Source organism: Eucyclogobius newberryi, unplaced genomic scaffold, assembly GCF_026437365.1.
Source record: "Eucyclogobius newberryi isolate DKJ021-1_F unplaced genomic scaffold, fEucNew1.0.hap1 SCAF_21, whole genome shotgun sequence".
NCBI classification, from domain to species: Eukaryota; Metazoa; Chordata; class Actinopteri; order Gobiiformes; family Gobiidae; genus Eucyclogobius; species Eucyclogobius newberryi.
The window spans coordinates 5,725,561-5,743,698 of NW_027315846.1; the positions used below are offsets into that span (position 1 = coordinate 5,725,561).

The 18,138-nt window shown below is 40.9% G+C and overlaps 1 protein-coding gene across 1 annotated transcript in view; it reads left to right on the plus strand.

Moving 5' to 3' along the window:
* The window catches only part of apoba (apolipoprotein Ba), a 67,095-nt gene that overhangs the window by 37,823 nt on the left and 11,134 nt on the right, over nucleotides 1-18,138 (plus strand). Inside the window, exons 14-24 of the mRNA XM_072458258.1 lie at nucleotides 5,770-5,907; nucleotides 6,939-7,117; nucleotides 7,864-8,062; nucleotides 9,891-10,096; nucleotides 11,916-12,098; nucleotides 12,706-12,827; nucleotides 13,620-13,830; nucleotides 14,900-15,072; nucleotides 15,609-15,788; nucleotides 16,703-16,820; nucleotides 17,749-18,122. Coding sequence (XP_072314359.1) covers nucleotides 5,770-5,907; nucleotides 6,939-7,117; nucleotides 7,864-8,062; nucleotides 9,891-10,096; nucleotides 11,916-12,098; nucleotides 12,706-12,827; nucleotides 13,620-13,830; nucleotides 14,900-15,072; nucleotides 15,609-15,788; nucleotides 16,703-16,820; nucleotides 17,749-18,122 — 2,083 coding nt within the window. The remainder of the gene's footprint in view (nucleotides 1-5,769; nucleotides 5,908-6,938; nucleotides 7,118-7,863; nucleotides 8,063-9,890; nucleotides 10,097-11,915; nucleotides 12,099-12,705; nucleotides 12,828-13,619; nucleotides 13,831-14,899; nucleotides 15,073-15,608; nucleotides 15,789-16,702; nucleotides 16,821-17,748; nucleotides 18,123-18,138) is intronic.

The following is an 18,138-nucleotide window of genomic DNA, read 5'->3' on the forward strand; positions in this document are numbered from 1 at the left end:
CGACTTCAAAATCGGCGGACGTCCTCTGGACAAGTGGGGCATCTAAAGTTATTCAAATTTTTGAGATACCTTTAACGGTCTGTGTGCGGCGCAGCCGCAAAGTTGGACAACTTATTTTGGAATATTGCAGATCTAAAAATTGCTCCCATTTGATCAAAACCAGTCCGATTAGGACCAAATTTGAATCAGTTGTTAAACTTTCTAGTTTGGACCAGTTTAGGCTGACAAAATTGAAATGGCCGCGATAGCGCCCCCTACAGAGTGACCTTTAAATTAACATTGAAGGTCAAAAATTAGTTTTACCAAAATTGTCTAAACTTTACCCAAAATTCTATTTTGCCGTCCCGATCACAAAAGCCAATCACAAAAATGCCTAAATTTTTACGGCGTAGTCGTAGCGATGACAGAAACCTCCCATGTTATCCCTATGGGAAAACCACCAAATCTCTCAAATTACCACATTTTTATGTTTTACACTTCAACGAACTCCTCCTAGTGCGTTTTGCCCACCAACCTCAAAATCGGTGTACGTCCTCTAGACAAGTGGGGCATCTAAAGTTATCCAAATTTTAAGGATAACTTTTACGGTCTCTGTGCGACGGAGCCGCAAACGTTTCCCAGAATTCTGACTATTTGGCCTTCAGAGTGGCCTATAAACAATAGAGTTTTTCCAAATGACATGACATTTTGCACTAAATTCTAATTTGCCATCCTGATCATACAAGTATGAGAGCCAAAGTCATATTTTGTACGGCGTAACCGTAGCGTTGACAGAAACATCCCATGTTATCCTTATGGGAAAATCGTAGAATCGCTCAAATCACCACATTTTTACACTTCACACTTTAACAAACTCCTCCTAGGGCGATTGTCCGATCAAGCTCATATTTGGGGAAAATCATCTACACAAGCGGGCCATCAAAACTTACCCATATTTTGATTCTAAGTGCTACGGTCTCTGTGTGGCGGACCCGCAAATATATGTCAGAAATGGGAAAACAGCGAAATCTCTAAAATGACCACATTTTCACGCTTCACACTTTCACCAACTCCTCCTAGGCCGATTGCCCGATCAAGCTCATATTTGGGGAAATCATCTACACAAATGGGGCATCAAAAGTTATCCATATTTTGATTTTAAGTGCTACGGTCTCTGTGCCGTGGAGCTGCAAATATACTGTCACAAATGGGAAAAACGCCAAATCCTTGAAATGTTCACATTTATGCTTCACACTTTAATGAACTCCTCTGTGGGCAATAGCTCGATCAAGCTCATATTTGGGAAAAATAATCTACACAAGCGGAGCATCAAAAGTTATCCATATTTTTATTCCAAGTGTCACGGTCTCTGTGCGCTGGAGCTGCATATTTGACCGACATTTGTGTTCATTTGCACTGGTTGTCCACATGTCCAATGTGTCGCTGTCTTAGTTCTTAGATAATTGCGTTAGCGCCATCTCTGTAAAATGCAGAGAGCAGAGTCGGAAGGCCGGCGGCCCGCGAGGGCCGTTGGATGCCGCTTGCGGCTTTAATTAGGCCCGAGCCCCAGCAGGGCGGAGGGCCTATTGCTCCCGCAACGCTGCCGAAGGCAGCGTTGCAACTGTTCGACCAAACATGCGGGCGCAGCCCGCATGTTTGGTACCCCGTCGCCCCTGGCAAGTACAGTGAACTAGCCCATGCCGAAGGCATGGATCATGCATACTTACTCCTGCTATGACAGAAATAGTCAACAATTAGTGAATGGGCGTAGCCCATTCACTAATTGTTGACAACAGCAGCGCGAAGCGCTGCATTCCTCCAAAAACCCTCCTGACATCGTCCCGTACGCGAGAATCCATGCCGCAGGCATGGGCCATGCTTGTATCTGCTCAAATCAATGGAAGTCTATGGGGAGTGGGCGGGGCATCCCGACGGAATAGGGAGTGACGAGCGCGTAAGCGCTCGTAATGATGATTCCACCCCATGGCGGCATCGGGAAGGCTTAGAGCTTTCAAACGATGTATAATTTGTTGTTATAGTAAAAACGGCTATATTGTTTTTGCTAAAAATATTATTATTATTATTATTATTATTATTTTTCTTGTTCTTCTTCAGCGCTTTGATCTCTAATTTGACCCCCTGAACATGCTCAAAAACTCACCAAACTTTGCCCAAAATTCAGAATCGGTGAAAAATTTTATTTTTTCTGGGCCATTTTTTTTTTCGTTAAAAAATGGCGCGACAGCGCCACCGACAAAAGTCAAAATACATTGCGCCTATGGGAGACGCCCCGAGGTCAACTTTGGCGTAAAGCTACGAAATTCGGGACACACATTCCTCTCGTGAGGATAAACAAAAAAAAACATTGTGGCCACGCCCCCAAACTTACCCTATGGCCGCCATCTTCCTTTGAAAATGTAAACAAGCTGAGTTAGCCATTTTGTTTACGTCAAACTTTGACGAACTCCTCCTAGGGCGTTTTGCCCACCGACTTCAAAATCGGCGTACGTCCTCTGGACAAGTGGGGCATCTAAAGTTATTCAATTTTTTGAGATACCTTTTACGGTCTGTGTGCGGCGCAGCCGCAAAGTTGGACAACTTATTTTGGAATATTGCAGGTCTAAAAATTGCTCCCATTTGATCAAAACCAGTCCGATTAGGACCAAATTTGAATCAGTTGTTAAACTTTCTAGTTTGGACCAGTTTAGGCTGACAAAATTGAAATGGCAGTGATAGCGCCCCCTACAGAGTGACCTTTAAATTAACATTGAAGGTCAAAAATTAGTTTTACCAAAATTGTCTAAACTTTACCCAAAATTCTATTTTGCCGTCCCGATCACAAAAGCCAATCACAAAAATGCCTAAATTTTTACGCCGTAGTCGTAGCGATGACAGAAACCTCCCATGTTATCCCTATGGGAAAACCACAAAATCTCTCAAATTACCACATTTTTATGTTTTACACTTTAACGAAGTCCTCCTAGTGCGTTTTGCCCACCAACCTCAAAATCGGTGTACGTCCTCTAGACAAGTGGTGTATCTAAAGTTATCCAAATTTTAAGGATAACTTTTACGGTCTTTGTGCGACGGAGCCGCAAACGTTTCCCAGAATTCTGACTATTTGGCCTTCAGAGTGGCCTATAAACAATAGAGTTTTTCCAAATGACATGATATTTTGAACAAAATTCTAATTTGCCATCCTGATCATAAAAGTATGAGAGCCAAAGTCATATTTTGTACGGCGTAACCGTAGCGTTGACAGAAACATCCCATGTTATCCTTATGGGAAAATCGTAGAATCGCTCAAATCACCACATTTTTACGCTTCACACTTTAATGAACTCCTCCTAGGGCGATTGTCCGATCAAGTTCATATTTGGACAATATCATCTACACAAGCGGGGCATCAAAACTTACCCATATTTTGATTCTAAGTGCTACGGTCTCTGTGTGGCGGACCCGCAAATATATGTCAGAAATGGGAAAACAGCGAAATCTCTAAAATCACCACATTTTTACGCTTCACACTTTAACGAACTCCTCCTAGGGCGATTGCCCGATCAAGCTCATATTTGGGGAAAATCATCTACACAAACGGGGCATCAAAAGTTATCCATATTTTGATTTTAAGTGGTACGGTCTCTGTGCCGTGGAGCTGCAAATATACTGTCACAAATGGGAAAAACGCCAAATCCTTGAAATGTTCACATTTACGCTTCACACTTTAACAAACTCCTCCGTGGGCAATAGCTCGATCAAGCTTTACTTTGGGAAAAATCATCTACACAAGCGGGGCATCAAAAGGTATCCATATTTTTATTCCAAGTGTCACGGTCTCTGTGCGGCGGCGCAGCAAATTTGACTGACACTTGTGTTCATTTGCACTGGATTGGCCATGTCCAATGTGTCGCCGTCTGTCAAGTTCTTTTTTTATTCAAGACACAATAAGGGCGCCATCTTTATCAAGTCAAAAGCGCAGAGTCGGAAGGCCGGCGGCCCGCGAGGGCCGTTGGATGCCGCTTGCGGCTTTAATTTTTCTTGTTCTTCTTCAGCGCTTTGAACTCTAATTTGACCCCCTGAACATGCTCAAAAACTCACCAAACTTTGCCCAAAATTCAAAATCGGCGAAAAATTTTGTTTTTTCTGGGCCATTTTTTTTTTCGTTAAAAAATGGCGCGACAGCGCCACCGACAAAAGTCAAAATACATTGCGCCTATGGGAGACGCCCCGAGGTCAACTTTGTCGTAAAGCTACGAAATTCGGGACACGCATTCCTCTCGTGAGGACAAAAAAAAAAAATCATTGTGGCCACGCCCCCAGACTTACCCTATGGCTGCCATCTTCCTTTGAAAATGAAAACACGCTGTGTTAGCCATTTTGTTCACGTCAAACTTTGACGAACTCCTCCTAGGGCGTTTTGCCCACCGACTTCAAAATCGGCGTACGTCCTCTGAACAAGTGGGGCATCTAAAGTTATTCAATTTTTTGAGATACCTTTTACGGTCTGTGTGCGGCGCAGCCGCAAAGTTGGACAACTTATTTTGGAATATTGCAGATCTAAAAATTGCTCCCATTTAATCAAAAAGAGTCCGATTAGGACCAAATTTGAATCAGTTCTTAAACTTTCTAGTTTGGACCAGTTTATGATGACAAAATTGAAATGGGCGCGATAGCGCCCCCTACAGAGTGACCTTTAAATTAACATTGAAGGTCAAAAATTAGTTTTACCAAAATGTTCTACACTTTACCCAAAATTCTATTTTGGCGTCCCGATCAAAAAAGCCAATCAGACAAATGCCTTATTTTTTACGGCGTAGTCGTAGCGATGACAGAAACCTCCCATGTTATCCCTATGGGAAAACCGCAACATCGCTCAAATCACCACATTTTTACGCTTCACACTTTAACAAACTCCTCCTAGGGCGATTGTCCGATCAAACTCATATTTGGGGAAAATCATCAATCATCTACACAAGCGGGGCATCAAAAGTTATCCATATTTTTGATTCTAAGTGCTACGGTCTCTGTGTGGCGGACCCGCAAATATATGTCACAAATGGGAAAACAGCGAAATCTCTAAAATGACCACGTTTTCACGCTTCACACTTTAACCAACTCCTCCCAGGGCGATTGCCCGATCAAGCTCATATTTGGGGAAATCATCTACACAAATGGGGCATCAAAAGTTATCCATATTTTGATTTTAAGTGCTACGGTCTCTGTGTGGCGGACCCGCAAATATATGTCACAAATGGGAAAAACGCCAAATCCTTGAAATGTTCACATTTATGCTTCACACTTTAATGAACTCCTCTGTGGGCAATAGCTCGATCAAGCTCATATTTGGGGAAAATAATCTACACAAGCGGAGCATCAAAAGTTATCCATATTTTTATTCCAAGTGTCACGGTCTCTGTGCGCTGGAGCTGCATATTTGACCGACATTTGTGTTCATTTGCACTGGTTGTCCACATGTCCAATGTGTCACTGTCTTAGTTCTTAGATAATTGCGTTAGCGCCATCTCTGTAAAATGCAGAGAGCAGAGTCGGAAGGCCGGCGGCCCGCGAGGGCCGTTGGATGCCGCTTGCGGCTTTAATTAGTGATTGTAATTTCCAAACTCCTCATAGTGATTCTATTTATATATATCAATAATTAAGTTAAATAGTAAAAATCTTGTATTCCTCCCACTTCACATTGCTGTTGGTGTCTGTATCGCGTGGCGTCATCATGGTAAATAACGCGTCGTCATGGCGTGTGGTGCATAACGCAGGATTCTCGTCTGTTCTCAGCTGACGTTGGAAGGCGGCGGGTTCGAGCCTGCCATCAAAGCTCTATTTGGGGAAAAGGGTTTTGTTCCCGAGTCGTTTTTCAAACTCACAAACCTGATCTCAAGCCTCAGCTCTGCAAACGGACGCACGAAGAGACAGGTACAGCATAACCTCATGTCACTTATAAATATACACTACGCACTTTCTTTTAATATGTATGGCTTCAACTTATCTTCTTTTTGTCTATATTTGTGTCTTTTACTACATTTGTTACTACATTTTAGCTATATGTAGTAGTTGTTTTTACTATACTATACTGTAATACTGATAATTGCCCAGATATTTATACAGTATTTAAATGAAATCATATTATTAGGGCTTTAAGAGAACAAACAGGAGTTGCACACTTGTCTTTCTGTAATTGTTTTTTGCAGTTTGATGTGATGTCTGAAATGCAAAACCAAATGGGATGTTTTATAGCTTTTTTAACGCAAAAAAATATATCTGAAAAGTCCTTAAATGTGCAAGAGAGTGCTGAGGTTCTCATATTTTATTTCCACATACATCTCTTGACATACAAATCAAATAATCAATACATCTTGACAAGAGGTGGGTAAACGAGTACTCAAATAGAAGTAAAAAGTTGTGAACCAAATAAACAACTATCAAGTAAAGTCTGGAATAGACACTGTCTGAAGCACAAATGTTCAAATAATTTAATACAACATAAAACTTTCAAAATTACTCAAGGAGAAATAAAAGTACTGTCACTAACAATTATTATCAAAGTCAACAAGTCAAACTATTATTTTCATTGTACATTTTAAATAAATTATCAACCAAATACAAGTTGAAATGTGCTGATTTAAGGCTTCTAGATGGACTATTTCTAATTTATATATTTTTTAAAATCTACTCTTTTTAACATTTAGATTTTATAATGCCAGTGTCTTTTTGTGTGCGTTTTAGAGTCTGTATAGTCCAGGTCACAATAACGATTATCAAAATACAACTACGATTACTTTATATTGTTGAATGACCGGTCACGATTAGTCAATTAATCGTTGTAGTTCAATTAAATCTTCAACAAAAGTGAACAATGTAAATGTAATAATCATGTACTAGCGAGTCAAAACGACCCACATCAAGTTTAAACTGTTTAACTTTTGCTCATATTTCCCGTCAATCAGGCCCCGGACGACCTGGTGAGGGGATTGTCCGACGGCTTCCGGAAGCTGATGGAGGATCTGCGCTCGTCCAACGTTCCGGAGGCCGTGGCGTACTTGGATCTTCTCGGCAGAGAGATGGGATACATGAAAAGCAGCCAGATCAGAGAGGTTTTGAAGACACTGTCGATGTACCAGCACATGTCCAGCCCTGTAAGTGAAGCGCTGCATCCAGGACTTTTCTTTTAACCAAATGCACTGTTAAGAAAAGGTATACAGAGCTTATTTCAAAGTAAATGTTATTCCCGACAATTTTTAGCAAAAATAATGTTTTATGTCGAGATCATAACATATTTAGTTAGTTTATTTATTTAAGTTATTTAAGTTTCATTAATTTCATTCATCAAATTTATCAAATGTTTTCTATTGTTATTATTCAATTATTCTATTTCTATTTATTTTATTTATGTTATTGTATTCGTTTTATTGTATTTATTGTGTTTTATTGTATTGTATTTTATTTTATTTATTTTATTTATTTTATTTATTTTATTTATTTTATTTATTTTATTTATTTATTTGACCAGCTTTATGAACTCAAACTTTCTGAAGGCAAAAGTAAAGCTATTGTGATATAAACAGCCACATAAAAACATTTAAATTGAAAAGAAATTACATGATTTCGCTTCTCAAATAATCACGATTATTAGTTTTTACGATTACATTGTTATCCATTAAATGCACTTGCCAGTAATTTAAGCAATTTTAATTACACATTTCACCTCCTTGGCCAGATTTTGAAGTGCGATTCGAGCTAGGAAATAAATCAAACATTTGAAAACGTCATTTATGAAAGTTGTTTTAAAGCTATGCAAAATTTGAATAGCAACTTTATCATTTATTCAAAGAATTGCATTTTTTCCGGATTAATTTTACATTATTAAAACAGTTTCTTCCGTTTTTCCGCTCAGGGTCTACTTTATCTAGTTGAGCGTCATTTGAACCAAGGCATCGATGTTTTCGCTCACTACATCTTCCTGGAGAACGGTTTCTCTCTGCCCACGCTCGCCGGGATGCCTCTGAAGTTCTCGCTCGCCGGTGTCGTCGCCCCCGGAGCCAAAGGAAGCCTCACCTACCCCCCATCTATAGTAACATCTCATTCTACTCTTTCATTGTGCTATTGGTGCGTCTGTGCGGAGCAAAAACACCTGCAAGTAGCGGAAATAACTGCTCGTAAGGCTAGGCAAAATAATATGTCTGTTTGCCGTAACCCGACCGACCCGCTATGAAACTAGCCGACTGGAAAAAAAATATCAGCATTTTGTTGAAAAAACGTCAAAATCTTTTATTATTCAATTATTTCGCTGACTCACCGACCGGTCTTTCCTAAACCGCCATGTCAAATATTTTTATCACGTTGATACACCTATCTTTCATCTCAAAGGACTGATAACGCATCGCGTAACACATGTGCAATTTTATTTTCACTCCTCCACATGCATCTGTAACAAACCGCACATAGGAGTCGTCATATTACTTTTCACTAGGTGATTTGCCTCTGTCGGCGCCACTGAATTTTCCATAGGACATGTGTTTCTCTGTCAGGGTGTGAAATTTGACTTACGCAAATGCATTCTGGGATTGAAACACGCCCAGCAGCGTCATCACAACAAACATGGCGGCGCCTGTGTCCCCCGCATGTTCCCCCCGCTCGCCTTAGCTACCAAAATAAAGGATAGCGGCGTACAAAAGGTTGATTAAAATATCTTAAAATCGTGAGATTTAGTCTCCCGATCGGGTTGATACAGACGTTTTTCGTCATTGACTGTTGAAGCCTGACCCCTGGTGGTCACTCCGACTCAAAAAATGGCTAAATTTGGATCTTTTTTTTGGCCTTCAAAGTAAAAAAAATAAGAATTTGCCTACCGACCGAGCCAGATGAAAAATGTTGACTCGGGTTACAGCAAACAGACTTTAGGCTACCCCAGATTTATCTGGGGTAGCCTAATACTAATAATGTTGTCACCTAGACATATTTCGACTTGGCGTAACATTTTTCTGACGCGTTGGAGAGTTTGTCATAACGTTTATTTGGTCACGATGAATGTAGAGGCGAGAGATACGACAAAAAAATGGATTGCGTCGCAACTGCTGCCCCCAAAGTACGCGAAAAATGCAATCAAAAGGGTCGAAAATGAGCTCAAACGGAGACAGAAACGCGCAGTGTGATTTCCCAGACACAAAGCCACATTTCTGCACTTTTGTGGTCAAATCTGTGGTCAACACCTGTGGTCAACACCTGTGGTCAACACCTGTGGTCAACACCTGTGGTCAAAACCTGTGGTCAGACGCTTCCTGCAGCACCTGAACCCCAAACCAAGACATCCGTGCACACATTCTGCACATTTGAGAGAAAATGACCAAATTTAATAATGTCGATTTCAACCGATTTTCACCAAAATGGCAGATTGTCTTGAGCGTAATCTGCCAGGGGAAGCGTGATCGGAAAAGTGCTTGTCCCACGGGTAATTTGGCTTGGAATAATACTTCGAAGGCAGTTTAAATATCTGTAAACAAACCGAACTCAAATAAAATGCAATCAAAGCTGTCACTAACAATTATTTATTCAATAGTCGACAAGTCAAATTATTATTTCTATTGCACATTGAGACTTTTAAAACACATTATCAACCAAATAAAGGTTGAAATATGACGACTGACGTTGTCTAGATAGAGAATAATTATTGATAAAGTGTATTATAGAAGAAAATCATAAACCATTGTTGTTGTTTGAATTATTTTTGGACATTTTTATTTCATAATGTTGCTGCTTTAGAATATGTGCAGTCCAGATAATGAACGGTGACAATAATCGATATACAACTACGATCATTTTTTACAGTCGACTCGTCACGTTTGTTGCGGCACTAAGTTTAAGTCGTTTTGTTTTTAATGACTTGCTGGTGTGTGTTGTAGGTGTCTCTGTCCTTCACGCCGTCCGTCGGGGTCGAGTTCGTCACAAACATGGGCGTGCACATGCCAGATTTCGTAGATGCCGGACTCCAGATGCACACGACTTTGTTCCACCAGAGCTCCATCGACGCCAAAATCCACCGGGACAGAAACCAGATCAAATTCGCCGTCCCCGCGCCAACGGACAACACACAACTGTTCAGTGTCAGGTCAGTCTTTGATATGCACTAAAATGTGTTTTATCTGGAGACGAATAGGGTCATGTTTTTGTCCTCCTTTGGGTTAAGCATGATTTAGAATGACTTTATCTGTGTTTTTGTCTCATTTTAGACCTGGTTTAGTCTCATTTTAGACCTGGTTTAGTCTCATTTTAGACCTGGTTTAGTCTCACTTAAGACCTGGTTTAGTCTCACTTTAGATCTGGTTTAGTCTCACTTTAGATCTGGTTTAGTCTCACTTTAGATCTGGTTTAGTCTCACTTTAGGCCTGGTTTAGTCTCACTTTAGACCTGGTTTAGTCTCACTTTAGATATGGTTTAGTCTCACTTTAGATCTGGTTTAGTCTCACTTTAGGCCTGGTTTAGTCTCACTTTAGATATGGTTTAGTCTCACTTTAGACCTGGTTTAGTCTCACTTTAGATATGGTTTAGTCTCACTTTAGACCTGGTTTAGTCTCACTTTAGATCTGGTTTAGTCTCACTTTAGATCTGGTTTAGTCTCACTTTAGGCCTGGTTTAGTCTCACTTAAGATCTGGTTTAGTCTCACTTTAGATCTGGTTTAGTCTCACTTTAGATCTGGTTTAGTCTCACTTAAAGGTGGTATGGACGATTTTTTTCAGCAAATTTTTTATCATATTTCCTCGTGGTGTGGATAAATCATTTGTCCTGCCACGTATCAATCATAAAACGCACCTACCGCTCACCTGCAGCTGCGTCAGGCTCGTCCCCACGTTTCCGCGTGCCTAAGCGCATGGATCTATCATAATATAGTTCCCTCAGTGTACGGGACAAAATGAAGACGGAGAAAGACAGTTCGAGCTGACGCAGAAATGGACAGAAATCTACGGGAGACGAGAGATGCGATGCGCTCCGTTGCGCTAATAAACAAACGCACGTGTGTGTTGTATCAGTCCACACGGGGGAGTGGCATGAGCACTTCCACCTGCGTTCTCAAATCGCCGAAAAATCGTCCATACCGCCTTTAAGGACTGGTTTAGTCTCACTTTAGATCTGGTTTAGTCTCAGATCTGGTTTAGTCTCACTTTAGATCTGGTTTAGTCTCACTTTAGGCCTGGTTTAGTCTCACTTTAGACCTGGTTTAGTCTCACTTCAGATCTGGTTTAGTCTCATTTTAGACCTGGTTTAGTCTCACTTTAGACCTGGTTTAGTCTCACTTTAGATCTGGTTTAGTCTCACTTTAGATCTGGTTTAGTCTCACTTTAGATCTGGTTTAGTCTCACTTTAGACCTGGTTTAGTCTCACTTTAGATCTGGTTTAGTCTCACTTTAGATCTGGTTTAGTCTCACTTTAGATCTGGTTTAGTCTCACTTTAGACCTGGTTTAGTCTCACTTTAGATCTGGTTTAGTCTCACTTTAGATCTGGTTTAGTCTCACTTTAGGCCTGGTTTAGTCTCACTTTAGACCTGGTTTAGTCTCACTTTAGTCTCACTTTAGATCTGGTTTAGTCTCACTTTAGATTTGGTTTAGTCTCACTTTAGATCTGGTTTAGTCTCACTTTAGATCTGGTTTAGTCTCACTTTAGATCTGGTTTAGTCTCACTTTAGATTTGGTTTAGTCTCACTTTAGATCTGGTTTAGTCTCACTTTAGATCTGGTTTAGTCTCACTTTAGATCTGGTTTAGTCTCACTTTAGTCTCACTTTAGATCTGGTTTAGTCTCACTTTAGTCTCACTTTAGATCTGGTTTAGTCTCACTTTAGACCTGGTTTAGTCTCACTTTAGACCTGGTTTAACATATTTACTGCAGTACTTGTAATTCAGCCGCCATTATTCATGGCGCTGTACTTCCAGTAACAAAGTGCTGTCCATCTCGGCGGGTCAGGCTAAGATCGTCCCGTCTCTAGTGGAGGACAGGACCGACTCCACCCACTGTCAGCCGCTCATCACTGGACTCAACCTCTGCACCGTGACGCGGTACTCCAACGCCACCTCCACCGAGCACGTGCCGTATTATCCACTGACCGGAGAAAGCAGGTGAAGACAGGCCCTAAGTTTTATGTATACATTTTCTTTAATTGTTCCTTTAAAAGGTTTGCGGTAATACTAGAATTAGTACTAGTATTTCAAACTAAATTATGTGCCCAATTATGTAGTTTTCAACATTTATTTTATTTATTTTATTTATTTTATTTATTTTATTTATTTTATTTATTTTATTTATTTTATTTATTTTATTTATTTTATTTATTTATTTTGATTAATATACTCACGTTTCTTCAGGGTGCAATGATTAATCGGAATAGAGGCAGTAGCTGACTATTACTCTTAATAGTAGTTTGATCATCGTTATCTGGGCTTCACACACTCTAAATCACATGTCAAATTACGTTTTATAACAGAGACAACGGCGTCTTTAAATCAAAATGTGAAAAAATATTAAGCAATTTTTTGCTTTTCATCAATTATACACATTTCACTCATAGATCGTCTCTATTAAGAAGCCTTCAGTCGCCATGTTTCAACCTTCATTTTGTTGAAAATGCATTTAAAAAGTCTGGATTGTGCAATACAAATAATCGTTTGACTTATCGACCACTAAAATGATCGCTAATCTTTTCAAATTCTTTGCTTTTCTGTTCAGATTTGCGCTTGAAATCCAGCCCACGGGGGAAGTGTCTGAATATGTTGCTTCTTTGAGTCGTGAAACGCTCAAAGACGGCCAAGACCGAGTAACAGCTCTGAAGCTCTCCCTTAAAGCTGAAGGTAACAGACCCGGGACCTATGTTCCCCGGGACCTATGTTCCCCGGGACCTGTGTTCCCCGGGACCTGTGTTCCCCGGGACCTGTGTTCCCCGGTACCTATGTTCCCCGGGACCTGTGTTCCCCGGTACCTGTGTTCCCCGGGACCTATGTTCCCCGGTACCCATGTTCCCCGGTAGCTATGGGGAAACCTATGTTCCCCGGGACCTGTGTTCCCCGGGACCTGTGTTCCCCGGGACCTGTGTTCCCCGGTACCTGTGTTCCCCGGGACCTATGTTCCCCTGTACCCATGTTCCCCGGTACCTATTTTCCCCCGGTACCTATGTTCCCCGAGACCTATGTTCCCTGCACCTATGTTCCCCCTGTACCTATTTTCCCCCGGTACCTATGTTCCCCGAGACCTATGTTCCCTGCACCTATGTTCCCCCTGTACCTATGTTCCCCCGGTACCTATGTTGCCCCGGTACCTATGTTCTCCGGTACCTATGTTCCCCTGTACCTATGTTCCTTGGTACCTATGTTCCCCCGGTACCTATGTTCCCCGGTACCTGGGTTAGGGTTTGGTTTACATGCTGCTATATTTTATGCTGTACAACGATACATTCATGCATAATTACTGGGGATGTGGAACCTGAACCAGTAGCCTATCCTAGTATTAGCGTAGTTCTCTCGTTCATTGAAAAGGGGGAACATAGGTACCGGGGAACATAGGTACGCACCCGTAACAAACACAACACCGCTCGCAGTTTAGTGATCAAACGTCACTCCGAGTTGTACAAATGCTTTTGTTTCCAGGTGTAGACTCAGCGGAGCTAGCGGCCGCTCTCAAATACAACTGGGACAAAAACACGGTGATGACGGAGTTCAACATCCCGGACTACGACATCGAGGCCGGCATCAAGTTCGCTCTGACCAGCGGCGACTCGGCGGCGCCAGGAATGAGAGGAATCACCGTCGACGTGACCAACAAAAACATCCCTCAGCTTTCTCTCGTCGCTCGCACGCGGTACGGAGAGGGCGTCTTTTTCAACGTTCTTTTTGTATTAACAATAAATAAACCAAACAGAGCAAACAGGACTAGACCAGGGAACAAAAAGACTGAATCAAATAGAGGATGATATTGTGGTGAGTTAATAGGAAAATACTACTTTCCCTTTGAAAATACGTCACAGTACAATACATAAAAGTGCTCAAAAACAGTTCTTTCTTCATGTTGTCTGCACTGAAATGTAGCAAAGGATCATGGTCTATGTAGTCCTCTTTGTTTCTTTAGTTGATTAAATGATTAAAAAAAATGTAATACATTTTGACACGCCACAAAATTATTGTGAGACTTTTGACATGAAATCTTAAATAAATAAATGAAATCTTATAGGATTTATTATTATCATCATTATTTTGATTTATTATTATCATTATTATTATTATCATCATTATAAGTAATAATAACTTCTTTAAAATAAGTCCGATTTTAAAGAAGTTATTATAAGTATAAGTATTATAAGTAAATGTACCTTGTCATTCATGTTGGCTGCACTGAAACAAAGCAAACAAACATCTTTTCTCTTTGCCTTTTTTTACCATTCTGAAGCAACAAAACTAATAGTAAAGTGTTAATGTGTACAACAATTATGTCATATTTGTATTTAATTTATTTATTATAAGTGGGAATGAAAAGTGAGACTGCAAATTAATCGAACGCTTGTGTCTATTGTTGATAGTTCTTTTTTTACATATCAGATTTTTTACTTAGAAGTTGTCCAGATTTGTCTCGATATGACTTATAAATAAACAATACAATTTATTTTTAGTCTTAATATTTACTATCTGTACATTGTATTTGCAGTAGTGCGATACCTGTTAAAAATTTGAGTTACATTTTTTCCGCAGAAGGTAGAATAATGATATGTTTACAACTCTTTTGATACTTATTGTGCCGATATATGATTGCAGGAACGTTCTATCTTTACAATGTAGTTCAAATGTGTTTCTGCTAATATTATCTTCTACCTCGATATTTTCTGCTGCAACATATCGCACTTTTTTGCAATGACGGGCTTGTTTATGTGTCGCAGACTTGAAATGATGAAGGACGCCGTGCTCCAGCTCCAGATGACACTTCCCTCTTTGAATGCAGACGCTTCCATAACTTCCACTTTAAACATAGACGACATTATCACCGTCGACGTGGAAACGATCGCAAACCTCCCAGGGACGCTCTACCAGCAGAAAGTCTCACTCAGATACGGTAACTTACGGCGATTTCGCAACGACTCACCGCCACCATGTCCTTTGTTGACGTTCCGTTTGGTTTCTCCCACTTCGTAGATGTTGGCGTGCTCGTTTATGAAAGAAAGGGCAAGACTCAAAAACAGTTCAAATGAATCAAATGTTTAGTCCCTGCCATGTACAATTCTAATACAGATAACAGAGCGCTTACCAACTCTGTCCCTAGTCGAATGTGACGGCGACTCACACGGGCGTTCCAGAATTGTGCCCTTTCCCTGTGCGCTCAAACAACTTATACATTTTCATATGGGGCGTCATATGAATGTTGACCTCTTCTCTCAGTATTCTTCCATTTGCCTGTCCTTGGGCCTTGGGCTTGGGTCTGCAACTTTCTCCTTATCTAGGAATGTGGTCTGTGTGAGGCCAGTTTCAGCACAACCTAGAATTACTAAAATTAATACAATCCAAAGTTAATATAGTTGGTATTCCCTTGTTATATCAAAGTACAGTTTTAATACATTTAAGTAAAGTTAATATTTGGTATTCCCTTCATAGACGATGACAAAATCGTGATTGAGCTGAAGACGGATGCAAATTCGGAGATCCAGAAGCTGATCCCGACGGCGGAGGATCAGCACTGGCAGCTGCAGCAGCTCCTGGACGACATGTTGGACCAAAGAGTGGCCAAAACCGACATGAAACTGAGGCACATCGTAACCAAAGTGCTGGAGGCAAGTTCGGAACGGTGTCCTCCATCCATCCATCCATCCATAGTTTGTATGGATGGATGGATGTGAATAGTTTGTAGTTTTACGTGACTCTTCTGTATGATTCATGATTGATTGGGATGAGAATCTGCTGAAGTGTTACCAGTGTGTTGGAGTTAAGGATGATACTATATGATTTTTAGAGATTTTTCACGATTACTGAGAAACCATGACATAAACAGTGAAATCGTTAATTTTCTTTATTTCTTTTACTTTTTAAAAATGATGAAACTAATCCTCTAGTTAGTGACCAGCTTTAAGAATTAAAACGTTCAGAATAAAAAAAAAATGTGACATAAGTAGCCAGTTAAAAAAGCACTTTATAATTGAAGTGATTTTTTTAATGACGATAGATAGTTCATGTAATTCCTGAGTAATTGTGATTATCGATTGAACATAATAATCGTTCTTGTTGGCGGTCTTAATTGCTTCCATTCGTGTCCTAAAGCTGTGTGTTTACCTGGAAATTAAAATGTGAACGCTTGTGATGCGCCAAAGTGTTTGTGGGCGCTAGAAACGACTTTAACAAACAGTTTGAAAATCAGGTGTTCCAACTTTAAGTGAACCTGGAAAAATCTCTCGTCCTGATGCACTGCTGGTTTAGTCCAGGTTTAGACTTGGTCCAGTCCCGGTTCAGTCCCGGGTCAGTCCCGGTTCAGTCCCGGGTCAGTCCCGGGACTGAACCTGTTTTTAATGCTGGTTTAGTCCTGGCTCAGTCCATGGAATTTGCGTTTTGGGTTCAGAAAGTCCAAAAATGGCAGCACAAATTTAACCACATCACCAGTTGCTGTATATCACAAATATTCTGTGCACTTAATTTAGCCAATTTGTTTATTCATTTATGTATATATTTATAGTTATGTAATATCTCCTTGCAGGCAGTGAACATCTGGGTGGACAAACTAACAGCACAATTCCCACATCTGGAAAACCTTCGGAGCAAGAGGAGCATCTCTGACCTCACCCTGCCGCCTTTGCCCGAGAAGCTGTTCTTCCAGTAGTGAGTAAACACCTTTACCGCACTGCGCTGCACACACACCACCACGGCAACTCAAAACCTGACCCTAACCCCTCACTGGGACTAACGGGACCAAACCAAGTCAAATGGTGGGTGTCTGGCACCGCCTTGACTCCACGGAGATGCTTTGCCTGTAACGTTCTTCAGTATATGGCATTAAAAACAAAATCAAACGTTATTTTCATTACGGTTATATTTTTCTGTGCCCAATAATACCATGAAAACGTGTGTTATTTTCCGTGAACGGGATCACTTCGCCACAGATCTGACCTGTAACTTGGCCTGGTCAAGTCACTTGCTTGTCTCCACGGAGATACATAAGCTATAAGGACTCTGCAGTTTGAGTATGTTTTAGGGTCAAATATTTAACGTTTTTGTCCTCATTTGTGTTCATTATTATTTAGAACTATATTATCTACCATTTAGTCATATTTAAGACCTGGTTTAGCCATCATTTTGGCTTGATATTGTCTAGGTTTAGATCTTGTAGTATCTTCAGTATCAGTATTATTGTAAGATGATTTAGATTGTGTTCAAGTTGGATGGAAATATTTGTGGGGCGGAAGGATATGGCTCACGGGTGGTCACGTGGGTAGAGAGGAAGAAGAGAGTTCGGTCTCGAGTTGTTGTTCACGTGTTGCCTGTAAAGTTGAGAGCTGAAATAAAAGCTGTCCCGAGGAGCTGTCCTTCTCCTGGTATTATTCCTACACCCACGATAAACGTACACCCGCACAAGAAGGGGTGTTACATTATCTTAGGAGGAGGGAAAACTTTGAGAGCCACTGATCTAAACCGAATAAGTAAAAACAACTTAAATGAAATATTGAATTGCCTCTTTAGCTTTTTGCATTATTAAATATCATGAAAATTGTAGATGATTAAAAGATTTTTCTCTCATTTTACGCTACAGCGATGGACTGTTCCAATACCAGTTCAACAAAGACAGGCTGCGCTTCTCGCTTCCTCTTCCACTCGGAGGCAAAACGTCGGAGGAGCTGGACTTCCCCGATGAAGTGACCTTCCCTGCGATCGATTTATCAAGGATCGGCCTTTACTTGCCCCCTCTGACGGTAAAACCGCCCCCTTTCACGATACCGCCATCCTGGGATCTCTCGCTCCCCCTGCTGGGACTGGCTGAGGCGTCGGCAAAAGTCAACAGCAACATTTACAGCTGGGAAGGGTCGGTTTCCGGCGGCAACAACACAGCGGATGTCCCCAGTTACATGGCGCATTACAAGATCATGGCACAGTCTCCGCTCTGCTTGCTGTCGTACAAACTCGAAGGTAAGACTGCGATTTA